The 19,626-nt window shown below is 43.7% G+C and overlaps 1 protein-coding gene across 1 annotated transcript in view; it reads left to right on the top strand.

Annotated features, from left to right (window-relative positions):
• Nucleotides 1-4,329: 4,329 nt before the first annotated feature.
• The window catches only part of LOC144491119 (ephrin type-A receptor 4), a 132,606-nt gene continuing 117,309 nt past the window's right edge, over nucleotides 4,330-19,626 (top strand). Inside the window, exons 1-3 of the mRNA XM_078208800.1 lie at nucleotides 4,330-4,499; nucleotides 6,438-6,505; nucleotides 9,976-10,639. Coding sequence (XP_078064926.1) covers nucleotides 4,409-4,499; nucleotides 6,438-6,505; nucleotides 9,976-10,639 — 823 coding nt within the window. The 5' untranslated portion in view covers nucleotides 4,330-4,408. The remainder of the gene's footprint in view (nucleotides 4,500-6,437; nucleotides 6,506-9,975; nucleotides 10,640-19,626) is intronic.

Below are 19,626 nucleotides of genomic sequence, written 5' to 3'. Positions count from 1 at the left end.
GGAGTTTGTGAGATTGCATATCGAGGCAAACATTTCTGTGTCTCCTTTCATCCATATTCAGGAAAGGGCCTGGGGGCGGCCAGCACATACACACAGTCTCCTGCTGGGCTGGTGCCTGTCATTGGCTGACAGCACAGATCTGCTGGGGAGATGTAAAGCTATGAGTAGGAGTATGTTAGTTGCAATCAGAAGGTTAACCGAAAGAAAATTTTTTAAAAACAAGCATCACCACTGCACTTAATTAGTCTTGAAGTAACAAAGCCTAAATGGAAAAGTGCAATGCAAGAATACATCTATCCATCTGATAATCACTAATCAATTCCCTTAAACAGATGCCCAAGATCTGTCATATCAAATTTCAGGGATATGCAAATGAATAAAATGGGAGTGTCCAAGTGCAGCGGAAATTACAATTGGATTGGAATCAAGATGTTAGTAACCGAATTTTACTTGAACAGACCAGTAATTAAAGTCAGACACTTACCACACTTCTCAGAAACATTCCAAACAACATCACAACCAATTCATTACTTTTAATTCCATTCCGAGGAGCCATATTGTGCACTGTAGAATGGCCAGTAAATATGTTTTTTTGTGTGGTGTTCCATAAGGGAGAAGAAGTGTCGCTTGTAGTGATGGTGGGGGCTGGTGTGTGTGTGTATGTGTGTGGGGGGAGGGGGGTGCGGGGGTGTGAAGGAATGCTGACCAGCTCTTTTAAACACCATGGGATCTTTAACATCCAGCTGAACCTTGGTTTAACATTATGTCCAGAGGAGAGGCGGCAATCAAGACTGTCAACCAAGATTTTAGACTTAAGTTAGTTCTTAAAGCCAAAACCTTCAAACTCGGAAATAAGAACACTGCCAACTCATTTAAATTGATGCTGATGAACTCAAATAGTGACTTTAATTGGTAAAAGATAAAACTGGCTATTTAATTTATGAGTGGCACGTTTGCTTGGATTGCTGTAAACCTTCATTTGATTTTAGCTTCAATCGATTCCTATGAATGCAACCCATGAAAAGGACGGATAATTTACATACAAGCTATTTCCAGCATTCAATTATAGTGATATTTCTTTAATCATAATACATAGGCAAGAAATTATCTACGTCAACTGACCTCAAAAGCATCTGTGGTAGTTTATCGTAAACAAATATGAGCCCCAGAAATGATTAGAGCATACTTAATAGAAAAATGTGATGTGGTTTAAGTGTTTGTATTGTTATAACTCATTAGCCTCCTGTTAATTACGAGCTGTTATTAAAATGCAAGTTTTGTTTCTGTGTCTTCACACGCCGCTGTAAGTGAATAAAAAAAACATGTCGAACAAAACTGTCGTCCACAGAACTTCTGTTTGCAAATGAAGCTAAAACTCATACATGAGGGCATTGCTTTAAAAACAAATCGAAAAGGGATAAATGTATTGAACACGAGTGACTCTAACGATTCCACTAGGTGGTGCTGGAGGGTTGGAAGGTGAGCAAAGCTGCTGCTGCTCTGGCTCCAGTTACTCAGTCTGTGTTCAGAGGCTTGCAATCATTCGTCACATAGATGGAAGCAGTGCAAGACGATAAGTTGAGAAGACAGGTTTGGGTGAGATGAGAAACAGGCTTTAGATCCAGCCGGAGTTTAATACATTTTTGCAACAACTTCCGAAGAGTTACCCGAGAGGCACCAAATTGAGTTTTCGAAGTGTTATTTTTTTAGCATGTCCAATTTGGAAATAATTTTTGGACATGTACAGCTCACAATCAGATCATGCTGCTAATGTGCCAATAAAGTATAGTTTTTGCAACATGAGAGTCTATGGTTGCTCTCCAATGACAAAAGATTACTGAAATACTTCTAAGGGGAATAAGAAAGGATAAAAGTGTCAGTGCATTTGTCGAACTGGAAGAATGTAGTTATTCATCCTGGCCAGTTAATAGTGTGAATCATCTTTGCAAGGTGAAAAATGGTTGATCGTTCTTGCTCATTGACTACCTGTGACTGAACAGGGCAGTGTTCGTATCATTAGATATTCCAATCGATTGCTAGAAATGAAAACCGTTTCTGATTTTTGTTTCAAGACTCAATGGCCGATTCCCTGCGTTTAACTTTCACCCACTGAGGAGAGAATGACAGCAGGAGGTCCAGCAGCTGGCTCAACACTTTCAAAGATGGGAGAACATTAAAACATGAGTGCGAACCCCTTTATTTTTCCCCCGTTACACCCATGACTGTCCAAAATCTGCGTCTTCAAACCATTTACAATACTGTCAGGACCCCTTCCTCTCCGTAAATAAATACTGCATCGAGAATTAAATAGGACAGAAACTTCAGAGGTTGCACTGAGTTTAGTGCGTGGAGGGGTCAGCCAGGTCTATGTTTTGGGCTGTGTTACTGTGTGGATCTGTAGCCAGGTCTTGTGTCCTGGGCTATGTTAATGTGCGAATTTGTAGCCAGGTCTGTGTACTGGGCCATGTTACTGTGTGGATCTGTAGCCAGGTCTGCATGCCCTAGGCTGTGTTAATGTGTGGATCTGTAGCCTGGTCTGTGTTTGGGCTGTGTTACTGTGTGGATATACAGCCAGGTCTGTGTGCCCTGGGCTGTGTTACTGTGTGGATCTGTAGCCAGGTCTGTGTTTTGGGCTGTGTTACTGTGTGGATCTGCAGCCAGCTCTGTGTTTTGGGCTGTGTTATTGTGTGGATCTGTAGCCAGGTCTGTGTTTTGGGCAGTGTTTCTGAGTGGATCTGTAGCCAGATTTCTGTTTCCTGGACTATGTAACTATGTGGATCTGCAACCGGGTCTGTGTACTGGGCCATGTTACTGTGTGGATCTCTAGCCAGGTCTGTATGACCTAGGCTGTGTTAATAGAACAAAAGAACAAAGAATAAAGAACAATACAGCACAGGAACAGGCCCTTCGGCCCTCCAAGCCCGCGCCGCTCCCCGGTCCAGGATTGAATCCTGAATCCAGGATCCCCGCCCAATTTTCCAGCCTATCTACATCCTAATATCCTATCCACCGAGCTGTCCCTCACAGCTACGATGCTTTGTTCATCACAACCTATTAACTCACCCCCACCCCCCCATTCCAGACCATGTGATCTCCAGGGAGAGGCAAAAACCCAGAGTGAAAACCCCAGGGCCAATATGGGGAAAAAAAAAATCTGGGTAATTCCTCTCCGACCCCCTGTGGCGATCGAAACGAGTCCAGGAGATCACACTGGCCCTGATCAGAAAATGCTTCCCAACCCTATTCATTTCCACTTCTGCTTTATGAACACCATCTGAATTCCCTGCCCCCGAGACAGGTTCCCAACTATCCGCAGTCTCGCTCTGTACTGGCACCAGCAAGATGATCATAGAATGAAGCCTTGAAACAAGAAACAAAGAACAATTAGCCCGCGCCGCTCCCTGGTCCAAACTAGACCACTCTTTTGTATCCCTCCATTCCCACTCCGTTCATATAGCTGTCTAGATAAGTCTTAAACGTTCCCAGTGTGTCCGCCTCCACCACTTTGCCCGGCAACACATTCCAGGCCCCCACGACCCTCTGTGTAAAATATGTCCTTCTGATATCTGTGTTAAACCTCCCCCCCCTTCACCTTGAACCTATGACCCCTCGTGAACGTCACCACCGACCCGGGGAAAAGCTTCCCACCGTTCACCCTATCTATGCCTTTCATAATTTTATACACCTCTATTAAGTCTCTATTAATGTGTGGATCTGGAGCCTGGTCTGTGTTTGGGCTGTGTTACTGTGTGGATATGCAGCCAAGGTCTCTGTGTCCTGGGCTGTGTAACTCTGTGGATCTGTAGCCAGGCCAGTGTTTTGAGCTGTGTTACTGTGTGGATCTGTAGCCAGGTCTGTGTTTTGGACTGTGCGACTGTGTGGATCTGTAGCCAGGCCTGTGTTTTGGGTAGTGTTACTGTGTGGCTCTGTAGCCAGGTCTGTGTTTTGGGCTGTGTTATTGTGTGGCTCTGTAGCCAGGTCTGTGTTTTGGACAGTGTGACTGTGTGGCTCTGTAGCCAGGGCTGTGTTTTGGGCTGTGTTAATATGTGGCTCTGTAGCCAGGTCTGTGTTTTGGGCTGTGTTAATATGTGGACCTGCAGCCAAAGCACTTGTCATAGTGAGAGACCTCCCGCAATTTGATCCTGTGTCTGAGATCATTCAGGCTGGTGTTGACTCCAGGGGAAGGGTGGCTGATTCCAGTGGATCTAGAGTTGGGGGCTCCGGGCTGAGGCTGCAGCCAGTGTATTTTGACTGGATCCCTGTGATTGACGGCTGACGTCAGGTGCGGGCCCGCCCCCTCGGCAATGTCTACAAACTGCAGCTCCCAACTCCAGTCACTATTCCACCGGGATAGAGCGATCCAAAGTGAAGCTCAACTCCGCGGACTGCTAATAACCGGAGATAAGCCATGGCCGGGATTGTACAGTTAACCGCCTGGGCGCTAATACTCGGCATCGCTGCAGCTTTTTATAATTCAAAGGTCCATCCGCCCAACCAAGGTAAGTTGGCGATGAGAGAGAGAGAGGAACGTGCTTGTGAAACTGCCGCTCTGTGAACTTGTCTCAGCTTCCCTGCAGCCTCCAAAAAGCTGGGGGACTGGGGCAGGGAGGGAGGGAGGTTGTGTAAACTGTAAAGAGGGCAGATATTAAAATCAATCCGGAGTTGGGAGAATGAGCAACTCACCTCCCACCACCCGCTTCACCACTCGCCTTGATTCCTTCCTCCCCCCCCCCTTCCCGCAGACAGACTCAATGCAGAGAAATTGACTTTGCTGCCAATGGCTTTGGGCTCTGCGGCCAGTTCTGTGGAGTTTCATTTTGTTACAAGAGTGCTCCTAACTCCTTTTCACTCCCCCCCCCCCCGCAATCCCTGTGACTATCCCCACCCCCCCCCCCCACGTCCTCTCTCCCCCCACAATATGTGTGTTTGTGACAAGCTGCAAATCCAGTCCAGCGCTCTGCCCAGTGCGCTGAGTCCAAGCGCTGATAACAGTGAGAATCTTCACCAGTTCTGCAATTGCGAATGGAACTGGATGAGCAAAGTGTCAGTTTTGAGTTGTGGTCTGGCTCTGTGAGTGCGCCGTGGCCACATAGGGATCAGGATGGGTTTTGACGGGTGATTTTTCATTGATATCTCATCCCCCCCCATAGCAGCAGCAGCCTTGGCTGAAATGCAGGCGAGGGCGGCTTCACTTTTTAAAACAAAAAGTAGTTTCATTGTGAGAACCGGTGCTACGAGAATTAAAAAAAAGGCACAAGTTATCCGCTGGTGGCAGCCGAGTTTGTGGCCACCGTTGCTCAACATTCAGTCCACGTCTGCCCTCCATTCTGAAAGGGGAGGGGGGGATTGAGTCCTCATTGTCTTCCCGCAGTGTAAGCTACCTTCCATTCACCCAGAGAGATCGGGCAAGCAATTCGCAACACGCCTTTAAACGATGGGGGGTTGCAGTGTTAAAGCCTGTGGTTTTCCAGCTCCCTCACTCCCCTGGAAATCGGATTGAGATGCCAGTCAGCAAGAAGCCTGTGGGCACTTTCCAACAAATCCTTAAATAAGATTTACGAGTGTGTTTCAGGGTCCCTAACACAACCTGATGGCCATCGTCGATTTCATTCAAAGTCCGCTTGAAGAGTTGGGACAACACATTGCTGCTTTCGAACCCGTTCCCAGAAAATATCCCCTCCTCTCTTCCCTTCCCCAAAAACCCACAGAGCTGTTAAAAGCCACCAGAGCGACAGAGGTCGCACAGCCCCCTCGCAGGTTTCTATTTAAATGTCCTGCTTGTCCTTCCCACCAGCCAGTGCAGGAGGCGAGTGCTTACCGCTATCTATACATCATATACCTGCAGAGTTTGGTCAGTGTGCATTACAGGCAGTTTAGAACAGTTCTATTTCCTCTTTGTACAATCCCCCCCTCCCACCGTGCCACTAAAAGCAACCTCTATCATTTTGCTTCCATTTCACACAAAACATAACCAGTCCCCTCAAATGTTGCTGCACACTGCGATCGAACTATCTGTTCAATAACGAATGTGGTGATGACTCCGAACTTCAATGCAATATTTCAAGTCGACTTATCTCACAATTGTCAGAAGATGTGTCCAGCTCCAGTAACCTCTGCACCCTCTCCTCTATGTGCGGTGTGCTTTGTCTGTACAGCGCGCAAGAAACAATACTTTTCACTGTGTGCTAATACATGTGACAATAATAAATCAAATCAAAAAACGGAACCAGGAATGTTAAAGCGTTAATAAAGTTGGGGCACTACAACGGGACACATTGGGTTGGCCATTCCATTCCTTTTGAAGTGGTTTATTGGCAATGTTGGCAAGTTGTGGAGACGCAGTGACATTTTACATATGGAATGGGGAAAGAGTTGGAGCCATTTATCCACCGCTGCACTTGTCCTCTCTTTAATGGTTTTGCTTCTACTCCCCACAGTGATTCTATTGGATTCCCGGTCTGTTCAAGGCGAGCTGGGCTGGGAGGCATTCCCTGCCGAAGGCGGAGTGAGTATTACAACTTGCACTGTCTCACATTGAGAAGTATTCGGTTCCCGGGCTAATGGGAGCATTTGGAGCAGATCGCGGAGGGCGAGGTCAGGTTTCCACAAATGCTGCCGTTGAACTGAATTAGTCTTTGTGAGGAGAAACCATATCCTCCCCTCGGAAAACTCCAGCATGTAGAATTGGAAACCCGAACGGCCAGGGCTGAAGCCGAGCTGCTTAAGTAGAAAACGGAGAAGATCATTTCTTTCCCACCGCTCTGAGTGATCACATGATTCAGAAAATAAAACCCATTTGAACTGTCGAGAAGCAACTAAAGGAAACTTAGTGTGCGAATTAATAAAAACCCTCAGAGAGGTGCCAGAATACAAGGTTGCGGTGGCTAGCTCATCGAAATGGTTTGAGAACATAGACAAAATAGTCTGACAGTATTGACCTAATGAAGGGTTTAGCAAGAATTGCGGTGAATTGGCCAAAGGTAACCAGGCGATGTGGGGAGGGAGCCGGTGAATGGGGAAGGGTTTCCAATGGCATCAAGAATAGAGTGGATCCCTCAGGATGCAGCCGAGCTGAGGTTAGATCAGAGAGAGAGGTCAGCTTTCTTTAACAGACTCAGTCAACCTGGTGTTGGAGCTGGAATGGGAACACGGTGCAGGGGGCGGGGGGATGAGCACGAGTTTGCTCACAGTCTCCATTTCCAGATAAGTGAAAAATGTCAAAACACAAGTCTGAGCTTTCTGCCAGTGACAAAGCCCATCTTCCCAGGCTCGCTTCAACCACCGCTTGTGACTGCTCACAAGACACGGCCTGTCATTCCACTAACCCCGCACCTAAACAAAACAACTACACATTTTCTTTCCATATAACAGAATACTCTAAATATGTAATTTTAAAAACCCAAACCGCTGTCTGCATCCAGGTAGTTTCCTGATGATTTTTCCCCATCATTAATGTCACAAAGGCTCCTCAGTCAAAATGCTGCAGTTAGTAATTAAACACACTAAACCTCCTGTCTCTAATAGGGATTGTGTTACTGATTCGGTTTCAATAGATACAGATCTGCGAAATAGCAAACGCGAAGGAGATTGCTACGGTTTGAATGGCTGGTGCGAGCTGAACTTGAGCTGTGGATTTCCTTTTGCACCGTGCGTATTTGCACGTTGCTGCTTCTGGGGCTGGAGCCGGCAAATGCAGGTTGATTGACAGTTAGCCGGCAGAATGGAGATGTGCAAACACGCTTGTGCTGGCGAGAGTTTCTCCCATTCTCTGAGCACTGGGGCGCGGGGACGGGGGAAGGGGGTTCATCTCAGCAACAGTCAGACTTTCCCCACCCCTGGAATCCAGCATTCACACAAGGTCACTGATTGTAGAGGCAAGGGGAAACTGGAGTCGAGACTGTCAATGATGGTCGTCTTGAATGAACTGATTTCTCAGAGAAGAAAGGTTTGCGTTTGATTGGTGGGTCATTTAATTAAAAGCGGGTGGTGGCCATAGCGGGGAGGACACTTTTTAATTTACAAAACGGTGTTTAATGTTGAAACGCTTTCCATCTACTTGAAAGGTTAGTTGCTTTCATAACATGCACTTCAGTCCTATTTATAAACCCTTGTGAAAAATTAAACAGCCCCTTGCTTCTCTGCCGCACAAAGTGCACTTGAGGCATTTATTTCGATTTCTCTTGGCCAATGTTTTATTACAATATGGTACGCAGCCTCTCCTGGTTCTCATTTCCAAATAATAACACCTTCACACAAGTCAAAGCAACGAGCGTGGGGAATGTGTCCATTGCAAAGCGGGATTTACAGTAAACAAAAAATGTTTGAAATTACAGCTGTGCCGTTGAAAATAAATGACAGAGTTTAGAATTAATTAAAAAGGGCGGTGAAGGGCTCCAGTCAGTCCACTTGCACACACTCAGTTGATGAAGGTGGGTGGACCAGGAGCAGACATGACCCTGGCGTGTAGCTTCATTTAAAGGCAGCTTCTAATTAGAGTTTATCGTTTTGTCGCTAACAAGATTTAACACATTGCACTGATAAATTAAACCCTGGAACCCAGTCTCCCGGGAGCTCAGAAGGACGCGATGGTCATTGAATCTTTATTAATTCCCCAGCAAGTTCAGGGTAATGAGTGGGAGATTATGGGGCTGACAGGAGGACTCGTGTGGCGAGCTCGGCAGATAGCAGGTGCAGCTCGCCGGCTCCACTTTTTTCTTATTAAACGGAACCAGCCACATTGACAAATGCGAGATGAAAGGGCTCTGGTTAAAAACCATCTGAATCTCTCCCTACTGCACTCTACACTGCACAAAGAACTTTCCCATATGTGAAGACTGATTTTGAATACAAACGGATGTAGGACTGAGTTAATAGGCACCATTTTAAAAATACCTATCAAGCAAGGTTTTTTAATATAAAAATATTCAACTTTACACATTTCCATCTAGTTTAAGATTTTTTAAACAAATGGAAACGTTATTGTTCAGTACGTTATCCAAAAGGTAGATTGGTTCCATTCTATACAAATTCCAATTTATACAGTGCTCATCTGTTTCCATGCTATCTCCTTGCCTCTCTTTTTGCTGTTGGTCCATACTTCCCCAAACTCCTTTGTCTATCCCAGCCTTATCCCATCCTCTCTCTGCAGTCTCCTCCAACGCTGTCTCTGCTCACATTCTCTGCTGTTCCAAGTCTGGCTTCTTGCACATTCTCCCCTTTTTTGCCCCTTGGGAACTCTCTCTCTTATCCCTCTTTTATTATTTCACACCCCACCTAGAACCTTCTGCAACCTATCTCTGATCATCAGTCATTTCTCTTAATATGTTCATGCTTCTTGGCATCTGCCTGTCCTTCAGGAAGCATCTTGGAGTGTTTACTTTATTAAAGGGGCAATACAAATATGTGCAGCTGTTAAAATGCTCACTTTAACCAACCAGCTCCAACTTTTGTTAATTCATATACACAAAGCAGAATTAGACAAGTCTTGGAGGATGCAGATAAGTGCACTTTCTTGTGGCAAATACAGCATGGTGGCACAGTGGTTAGCACTGTTGTCTCACAGCGCTAGTGACCCGGGTTTGATTCTGGCCTTGGGTTACTGTGTCTGTTTGGAGTTTGCACGTTCTCTCTGTGTCTGTGTGGGTTTCCTCCAGATGCTCTGGTTTCCTCCCACAGTCCAAAGATGTGCAGGTTAGGTGGAGCGGCTGTGCTAACTTGCCCCTTAGTTTTCAAAGATGTATAGGTAGGTGGATTAGCCATGGTAAATGCATCAGGTTATGGAGATATGGTGGAGGGAGGGCATTTTCATTTGGAGAGTCTGTGCAAATGCGATGGGCCCAATGGTCTCTTGCTGCACTGTAGCGATTCTATATTCTTTCAAAAGCATACGTTTTATATTAATCAACAAAGCTAATCGGCATTTCATAATAACATGCATGTATGGTAGTAAAAGATATGTGTACTTTGCCTCAACAGTGGGAGGAAGTGAGTATTATGGATGAGAAGAATACTCCAATCCGTACCTACCAGGTCTGTAATGTGATGGAGGCGAATCAAAATAACTGGCTACGGACTGATTGGATCCCTCGTGAGGGAGCGCAGAGAGTTTACATAGAGATTAAATTTACCCTTCGGGACTGCAACAGTCTGCCAGGTGTCATGGGCACATGCAAAGAGACCTTTAATCTATTTTACTTTGAGTCAAATAATGATAATGAGTGGTATATCTCAGAAAACCGGTACATAAAAATTGACACCATTGCAGCTGATGAGAGTTTTACACAAGTGGACATTGGTGATCGGGTGATGAAACTGAACACTGAGGTCCGGGATGTAGGGCCACTGACTAAGAAAGGCTTCTACTTGGCATTTCAAGATGTAGGTGCCTGCATTGCCTTGGTATCTGTCCGTGTTTTCTACAAGAAGTGCCCACTTACAGTACACAACTTGGCACAGTTCCCTGACACCATCACAGGCGCTGACACCTCATCCCTTGTGGAAGTGCGCGGTTCCTGTGTGAACAACTCTGAGGAGAAAGATGAGCCAAAAATGTATTGTGGTGCGGATGGAGAATGGCTCGTGCCCATTGGCAACTGCCTGTGCAACACTGGGTATGAAGAACAGAATGGAGAGTGCCAAGGTAGGATATAATACTGTGTGTTTGGACTAATTCCATTTCGACTTTATACATACGTAATTTAATTAGTGATGGGACAATATGGTGTAAACAGGGATAATTAGCAGGTCCAGTGGGACATTATGAGACGGAACAATGTGATTAACAATTCTGTCAGTTCCAGGTGGTGTTTCTTTGACTCCATAGTGTAACAGACAGGCTGCAATACAGTAAGAAAATGTCTTGTTTAAAAATAGTTTTCAGAATTTCATCCTTCCCATCAAAAGTAGGGACTTAGAAATCATATTGAATAATTTCATAAAGGAATCAAAGTTAAACAAGCATCCGTTGTCATAGAAATAATTTAACATAGCACACTCTTAACATATTTAGTATTTAGAATAGATAGAATACCTATTTCAATGCCAAATGATAATGTCATTGAGCCTATATCCCATTCCTGAATGTAACCCTGCATTGTTTGTAAATAATTGGTCATGGTGATGCCATACTGACTGCTCCAACACTGCACCATTCAAAAGGATACTGCTCACAATGAAGTTTTAGTACCTCTATATTTTTGTAAAGCTGACAATTTAAGCTGATGTAATTTCCAAAATAAGATAGAACAGCAGCACTTTACAAATGATTTATTTTCAAACTGCCACAATGCCCTCACTGTTATACTGCAGTCAAGGTGGAGTGCTGCATCACGTCTCTCGAAATCATCCAAATTTAAAGTATTAATTTTTTTTATTGAATTGATGAACTATTGCTGTAACTTTGCTGTTGAATTTCCCTTGTAGTTAATGCATCTAATGGTAAGTGTAAAACTAAAGTGACTTTCCATTGGAAGCAACAAAATAGACATGGTATTGATTCAGTTTTAATAGAGGCTTTAAATTAAGGAACATTTTACACTCAATTCAGCCAAAAGTAATTTGATTTCTGCTAAATAAAAAAAATACAGGATGTGATTCAAATACAGGATGTGATTCAAAAATCGATAAGAATGACATGAAACAGTTTTTACTGGGAATAATTTAATTTTAGAAATCATTGGTGAATTTTTGGATTGTGAACTGCTAACAAATAGAAAAATAACACAATAATAATGCAGAGCATAACTCATTTGCCCATAAAGTAAAATTATAATTTGAGAAGAAGCTGGAAAAGCATGAAATTACAACTGTCGAATTAATTTAACAATCTGGTCTAGAAGTGCTTTGGTTATGTACTTTTTGCTTTTAAATGATCCTATGTTCACTTTTTCAATACAATATTAGTTTCTCCGCATTTTCAATGTGGTAAAAGAAATGCACATTACCTTCCATGTATTTATAGTCTTTATGGTTTGGTTTGGGCAGACAGAGGATACTCAGGAACTCAAGATATGTAACAAAATGAGTCATCATTGGGTTGTCCTGATTAATGACCGAATAACAAAGTTGTTTTGAACTCTTTTATTAGCTTTGTGTCCAGGTTTTGTGTAGCTAATTACGTTGCAATGTTCAAAAAGAACCTTTTGATAATTTAGACTGATGAACAGTACAGAAGGTAGGACCCCACCCCCACTCACCAAAACAATTCCTTTAACGTAACCAAAGGCCTCATTGAGTGACAAATTCCAGAACACTCTTAATACTTGGTGCAGACAGAGCGCATACAGAATTGATCATCTGATCCTTTTTTGTAACCACAATATTGTTCAAAAATGATGAATCAGAATTATGTGTTTGGTAATCTAGTGATAAATTCTTCCACATTTTCAGGCCTGTTTTTCCAATTCTTACTAAATTAAAAAAAGGAAAGTAAGGAAGTTATTGGAAGAAATTAGACTTAGGGTATAATTCAATATTTAATGACTTTGTTCAAATTGTAACCACTTTTATTGCGCTGGAGCTGCAGTTGTTTGGTCAAGACGAGACAGCTAGGTTAAGTGCAGTGAAATGATGGTGCACATTCCTGCAAGGTTAAGGGTCATTTTCTTATCTTTTATCTTCAATCTGAAGTTCATTTTGTTTTAGAAAGTAAATAGATTATTGTTTTTTTGTAAATGTAAAAATCCACCTTTGCTGTGACAGAACTGACAAGGTGTCACAGTAGGGGACTAGGATTCTCCCCCAGCACCTCACCCCCATTTAATTCAAGTAACACTGACTGTGTTTGAGGCTTTTTGAATAGGAACTGCCCCTATTGTTTTTGCATGAGAGAACTCTGACGGGACAATTATGGAGCAGGGGTCAAGGGTCACTTACTTCCTCATCCATCTTCCTCCTGTCATTGGGGGTCAGCGTTAGATTGATTAAGATCTCATGGTGTGACAAAGGCCTGGCAATCAGTAGTGGTGGGTGCTTATTGTTATTGCAGTCACCGACGCTGGTCATCTGCTGGGGCCTGAGACCTCATGGGACAGAATTACATTTCCTCTTCCAGTTGTCACTTTCAACAGAATGTGTTAATACTTGAAAGCATTGAAAGATTGGAAGGGACGTATCTGAGGCCTCAAAGTGACAGACGGGTATTGTCTGTGCCACCTGCAAGTTCATCTGAAAGGGGCAATGATGTCTGACAGACTTCCCAATAAGACAGCAAGTAGAAGAGAGTCCAGTGATATCATTGTACCACTGATCAAATGTTACTGAAAACTGATCAAAACATTTGGTTTAACAGAAGCAAAGAAAATAATTCAGATGCCGCCTTGCAAAATCTGACAACTTTAGCTAATTTAAATACTGCTTTGCCAAATCTCACGACTGTTGTAACACAAGGGTTCCCAATACGTTTTGATATAGTTTACAGAACAGATTCCACTTGCTTGATTACAGGATGTTGAGTCAGTTCAGAAACTCCCTATTAAAGCCTCTTTAATTATTGGCCCATTGCAATAATCCTCAATTTAAATGCAGTCTCTTAATTATGATGCTTCGTGTGTGGGTTTTATTAATCCAGAGAAAAGGTATTCAAATTTTAGTGATGAAGCAGTAATTGTCTTTTGTTGAGAGAGTTAGACTTTATAACACTAAGAAAAATAGACCAGCTTTGGAGGGGACATATATATTACTTGTTCTGACACATTAGGAACAGTGCCGGATTTAGACTTGGTGAGGCCCTAAGCTATATAAAGCTTGGAGGCCCCTTGTTAAAAAGTTACACCAAAAGGTCTCACACAGGCGCGTACCAAAACAGGACCTTGGTTCACCACAAAAAAATTGAAAACATAATTATGCCTTTTAATTATTTAATAGCAAGGTATTTAAAGTGAAAAATACAAATTATTTTCAAATGAATGCATTTACTGATTACCGAGGATGCATTTACTGATAACTGAGGAGTTCATCCTCGGTTAAGACACCCCATTGACCTACATCATTGAGTTTCGTGAATTTTGTTGTTTCAACTGTGGATGTCGGCTCTGCAACGCTCACATTTGCATCACTTCCAGTGTTTTCCTCAGCTGAGATTCCAGACTCTGTTGTCTCAGTAGCAGAGGCACTAGGTTGTGGTTGTTTTGGACTTTGCTGATCACCTTGGGTTTGTGGATCCTTATCTGTTTCTGGAGTAAAGTAACTGTCAACTTTTGGTAATTTTTTGAGTTGCTCTTCAAGCTGGTGCTTTCTTTTTCTTTTCTGGTATCCGCTCTTAAATGTTCTCTTCATTGTAAACCTTCTGAAATTTTGTGAGGCCCCTGCGGATTGTGAGGCCCTAAGCTGTAGCTTGTTTAGCTTATGCCTAAATCCGGCACTGATTAGGAAGCAACTTAAAATCATCAAATATGAAATGGGGCAAGTCAGAAATGTTGGGCTGCATTATTTCCGAGGAGTGATAGAATGGTGCACTGTGTAGTACAATTATGGCCAAATTAGGGACTTAGTAATCAACAGGTTTTGGAAGCAGTACTTACACACAAAGGCAGTAATGGCAGCCTTCAGCCTAATATTCAAACAGTCGTAAAGGGGAACTGTCTTTATGGGAAGATATTGAGCAAATCATTTTGCTTGTATTGACAAAGTCATGTTTGCAACTGTTGTGAAATCTTACGAGATGATCACTTTGTAACTTGTGTTCGATACAATGATGTAAATAATTTGCAGCATTCGTGGTCTGCCTGGAACCCGGCACATTTCTAGTCTGTGACTCAAGTACTCGCTGGAGAGATTTACTGATACGTAGGGGAACTGCCAAATGCTTTTTTAAAATTAAGGTGTTGTTTCTTTAAAGGCAGTATCACTTGTTCTTGCTATACCGTAACAGTATGGTAGCTACGTTTGCACATTTCTGGTTCTTTAAAACCAACTATTTGATACATTTGGAGATATTTGATAAACAATTCAAAATCTCTAAATGTTGCTCAGAGAAGGAATAACCGCACAGAATAATAATTTTAACGTGTAAATCAAAGCTACGTATTTGTGCTTATTAAATACTTAGTAAGCTAACTGAACAAAACAGACTTTGAGCATAATATTAATGTAATTTTGGAGAAAAAACATCTTGCTTATTGAAGTATTTTTAGTAAATAATGGATTCACGATGTAGGATCCAGGATGTATGTTAAATTTCCTAATCAAACGAGTGCAGTGACTGACTGTAATTTTAAAATGCTGCAGTTGACAAAAATCCTTCTGAACTCAGTACTTGGGATTCACATGCAGAACACTTGTGTTTCACTGTCAATCAATGCTGAAAGATCAATATGATCTTCCTCAATGTCATCGTCATACTGACCCCCACCCCCCATTCATCTATTCTGATGAATGAACATTGTCAACAGGCCAGCCAACTTGCTCTTGCATATATCAGTGTCCTCATTTGCAAATATCTTACACCACATTATGCAAAATAATACATTTCATTTCCTGGTCCACAAAGGAAAGGAACTTCCTTTGCAAATTATGGCCTAAGTGCTCACACAGAAGATGAATGCAATTTGGAGGCTGACTGTATGTGGATGCACTGGAGCCAATTTTAACTTGGTGCAGGATTTTTCTTGGGTTTAGGGGTGTGGAGAGGGGCTGCGTAGTTGAGTGCTCAAAATAGGGAGCTGGAATTCTGAAAGCTCATGAGGCCTGGCTGTTAAAATGACTAGGCCCTCATTTACAGTTCATTGGAGGCCAGGTTGGACAGCAGCAGCTGTGAGCCTACGTATTATTCCATTGGGAATCACAGGCAACTCTCTAAAGGGTGAATCCACTTAGAATCCCATATAGAATCCCACAGTGCAGAAGGAGGCCATTCGGCCCATCGAGTCTGCACCAACCACAATCCCACCCAAGCCCTATCCCCCTAACCCCATGCATTTACCCTAGTTAGTCCCCCTGACACTAAGGGGCAATTTAGCATGACCAGTCCACCTAACTTGCACATCTTTGGACTGTGGGAGGAAACCAGAGCACCCGGAGGAAACCCACACAGACGTGGGGAGAGTGTGCAAACTCCTCACAGGCAGTCACCCAAGCCGGGAATCGAACCTGAATCCCTGGTGCTGTGAGGCAGCAGTGCTAACCACTGTGCCACTTTGCTGCCCCACTTCTTAACAGGAAGTTGCATTCATTCAATGTGAGTCTTGTAACTGAGTTGCTTCTTGAGGATAGTTACAGAGAGGCAAAGGTTTATTCCCAGGTTTTCTGATGTCTCCCTGCAGCGCTATTTGCAGTAGCAAGGACAAGGTGGGGATTTCCATTTCCACCAAGTGGCAAGAGAATGTCCAACAGCATCACTAGGATTGTCTGTTTGTTGATGGCAGAGGACGTTGCAAGAGATCACGCCAAGGATCTGGATAGAGTGCCTGGAGTAAAAACAAAGTACTCTGGATGCTGGAAATCTAAAATAAAAACAGAAAATGCTGCAAAAACTCTGCAGTTCTGGCAGCATCTGTTGAGAGATAAAAAGAGTTAATGTTTCGAGTCCCCTTGACTCTTTTTCAGACTCTTCTTCAGAGTTGAAGGGAGGTAGAAATGTGATGAATTTTATACTTTGAAGTTGGGGTGGAGCAGAATAGAAGGTCAGGGATCGATGTGAGTTTAGGAGAGATTTGACAAAGATGCCATGGACACAAGACAAAGGAAGTGTTAATGGTAGTGATAAAGACTAAAGAAGGTGCTAATAGCGACATAAAGGTAAGATAGCAGAAGAAGGGTCAGCACTCTGCTGAAAGCCTGAATTCATTGGCATTAATAGATCAGGAATTGGCCTTTGGTTAAGATCAAGTGTCAGATCAAGCCCAAGATGGGATGCAATGCCTTATCTTGTCAGTTTGGATTTTATTTGTCTCTCTTGTGGGGACTATGAATTGGATTCAATTGGATTTTGAATTTGGATTTTGGAGCAAGCAAGGCATGGATTCGAGTCTGCCTGGTCCATTCTGGGCATTGGCTTTGTAACTTTAAAAATGGAGTAAAAAATGTTTTTTTTAAATCTGTGGATCAGGAATGGTCAGTACACTCCTCCTTTCCCAATCTCTTGCATTTCCTCTGCTCACCCTCACCTCACTCCTACACTGTTCAGATCTCCTCTAATTGTCAACTTTCCCTCCTTGCTGGTCTACCAGCTCTCCTAACATACAGTCCCTGCTTTAGTTGCTATTCCCACTGTTCATTAACTCTCAACTGTACTTTCTCTTGGCACTGCCTCCTTAATTTACATTCAAGGCACTCATTTCCCACTCAATGTAACCTCATTTTCTTAATATCTTGCGTCATTCTCTTCTCAACTTCTCTATTACATGCACAAGTCACTCATTCATCTCTACTTTCTATTACAGTAGCCGCACATAACTCTTTCCTTTCCTCTGCAGGAGAAAAAGTGCCAAAGTATTTGGGCACAATGTCTGAAAATGCAGAAGGTCCACCTTTAGTTCGTGCAGTGTTGTTTCACATGGCACTTAGGGGAAGTGTACCCCTGCTATGAATTTTTATGTCCTCATTGTGACTATTATCATCCATTGGAAGGGAACTGTACCGGCTAATCTTTGAAAATAGTGCATTGGTGGGTCATTTAACCAACCTAACATGAAATTTTTGTAATATAAGCAAAAATAGCCTAGAAGAAGGGCTATTAGGCACAATAGCTTAATGGCCAATAGCCTTGTGCTTAGGCACAAGAACTGGGAGTAGTGGTAAATTTTATTGGTATTGGACTCTTGGCTGACCAAGCAGCAGGCTTTGCTGTAAGAGACTGCAGAGTTTAGATACCATGGACAAGTACAGCCTCCTTTGCCACTGCTCTTCACAAAGGTTGACCTGTCTGCCCTATTGGGTGGGTGAGCCCTTCTGCAAAATGTGCTCTTTGCTGCTGCATTTTAGAGGTCCAGGTGCAACTGCTCTTGCACAGAATCATAGAATCCCTACAGTGCAGAAGGAGGCCATTCAGCCCATCGAGCCTGCACCGACAACAATCTCACCCAGGCCCTATCCCCGTAACCGCACACATTTACCCTGCTAATCCCCCTGACACTAAGTGGCAATTTAGCATGGCCAATCCAATTAACCTGCACATCTTTGGACTGTGAGAGGAAACCGGAGCACCCGGAGGAAACCAAAGAGAGAACATGCAGACTCTGCACAGACGTTCACCCGAGGCTGGAATTGAACCCAGGTCCCTGGCACTGTGAGGCAGCAGTGCTAACCACTGTGCCACCATGCCACATGTTGTGGGCATTGTTGATGCTGCTGCCTTTCCTCTTTCTGCACCCAGTACAGTGCACATGGAGCAGCCCCTATCTTTATCAGTTCCAGCTTCTTGAAGGTTCGTTGCCAGGAACCTCTTCAGTCCTAAGTAAAGTGCTCAGAATAAACAATTCATCAACTGCCCGAACACTCCAAAGCTGAAATACTCAATTACAATCTGTTACAGCTGATTCGAGTGCCTGCAGCATGTGGCCTCTGGCAATCCTGCAGCCAATGCACTCTGCAGCCTACTGTGGCAGGTTTTCCTAACTCGCTGATGAAGTGAGACTCTGTCTTTTGTGTTTAAATATCATTGGACTCCCAAATACATCATAGGATCCAGATTTTAAAAGTACTCATGAGGCTCCTGCCTGCTTGTAGCAGGCGGCATGGCTGACTTGAAAGTTCAGGGAGATGAAATGTTGTCAAGAGGAAACGAAGCACGCTCAGTAAGTTCAGTCAGAGGATTTTAATTCCTCCCACGTATCGTTCCTACTGGAGAGGGTGCGCAGTTAAAATTTCATCACCCACATTCGCATTTCAGCCAAAATCTACCTGCTGTAACTATTCTCTGTCATGCCTTTGTTTAAATTTCTGGCGGAATTGCCCCTGCGAAAATACTGAGGTGCCCCCCTCCCCCCATCATGATCCCCTCCATGATCCACCTCTGCACGACCTCTCTTGCATAGCACCCCTAATCATGGTCCTCACCCAGGCCCCCCCAGCGCCCCGGCACTGCTCCGGGCATACTGACAGTACCCAACTGGCACAGCAGGGGTCCCTGGTCAGCACTGCTGGGGTGCATGCTGGACACCGCTAGGGTATCCAAAGGGCACTGCCAGCTGGGCACTGTCCGGCCATGCTCCCAACCACCCGGGGGCTTCAATGCCCTCCAGCCGCAACCCCACCCCGGTATGACCAGCTGACCAAGTTTGTGTTTGTGGAGACCAATTCTTGCCGTAATGGCACTGAGCCCAAGGCCAGAAGATTCCCTGCACTGGGTTTTGAATAAGGCATGCATATTAAAATGCTATTTTAAATACGCTAATCAGCCTCGCCCCCTTTCTGGGCATGAAAAGGTTCGTGCCATTGGAGAGTGGCCGGGAAAATAGCAATCTGTATGGCGCTGGGCGCTAATTGGATTTTTAGCATTGCACACTAGTTTCCTGGCTCACCGCACTGTTCGCCAGGCACGGTGAGGTGGTAAAATCACACCCTTGATTTTCATTCCAGAATGCACACTTGCTTTACTTGTTTGCCTGTGTGTGACAGACACACTGAGCTTCCTCTGTAATGTTATATATTAACATGGCAAGTTTTACCTATGAACTATTTCCCAGTAGA

This window comes from Mustelus asterias, chromosome 3 (assembly GCF_964213995.1).
Source record: "Mustelus asterias chromosome 3, sMusAst1.hap1.1, whole genome shotgun sequence".
Taxonomy (NCBI): domain Eukaryota; kingdom Metazoa; phylum Chordata; class Chondrichthyes; order Carcharhiniformes; family Triakidae; genus Mustelus; species Mustelus asterias.
The sequence above is the reverse complement of the archived record's forward strand: the minus strand, read 5'-3'. Positions and strand labels throughout refer to the sequence as shown.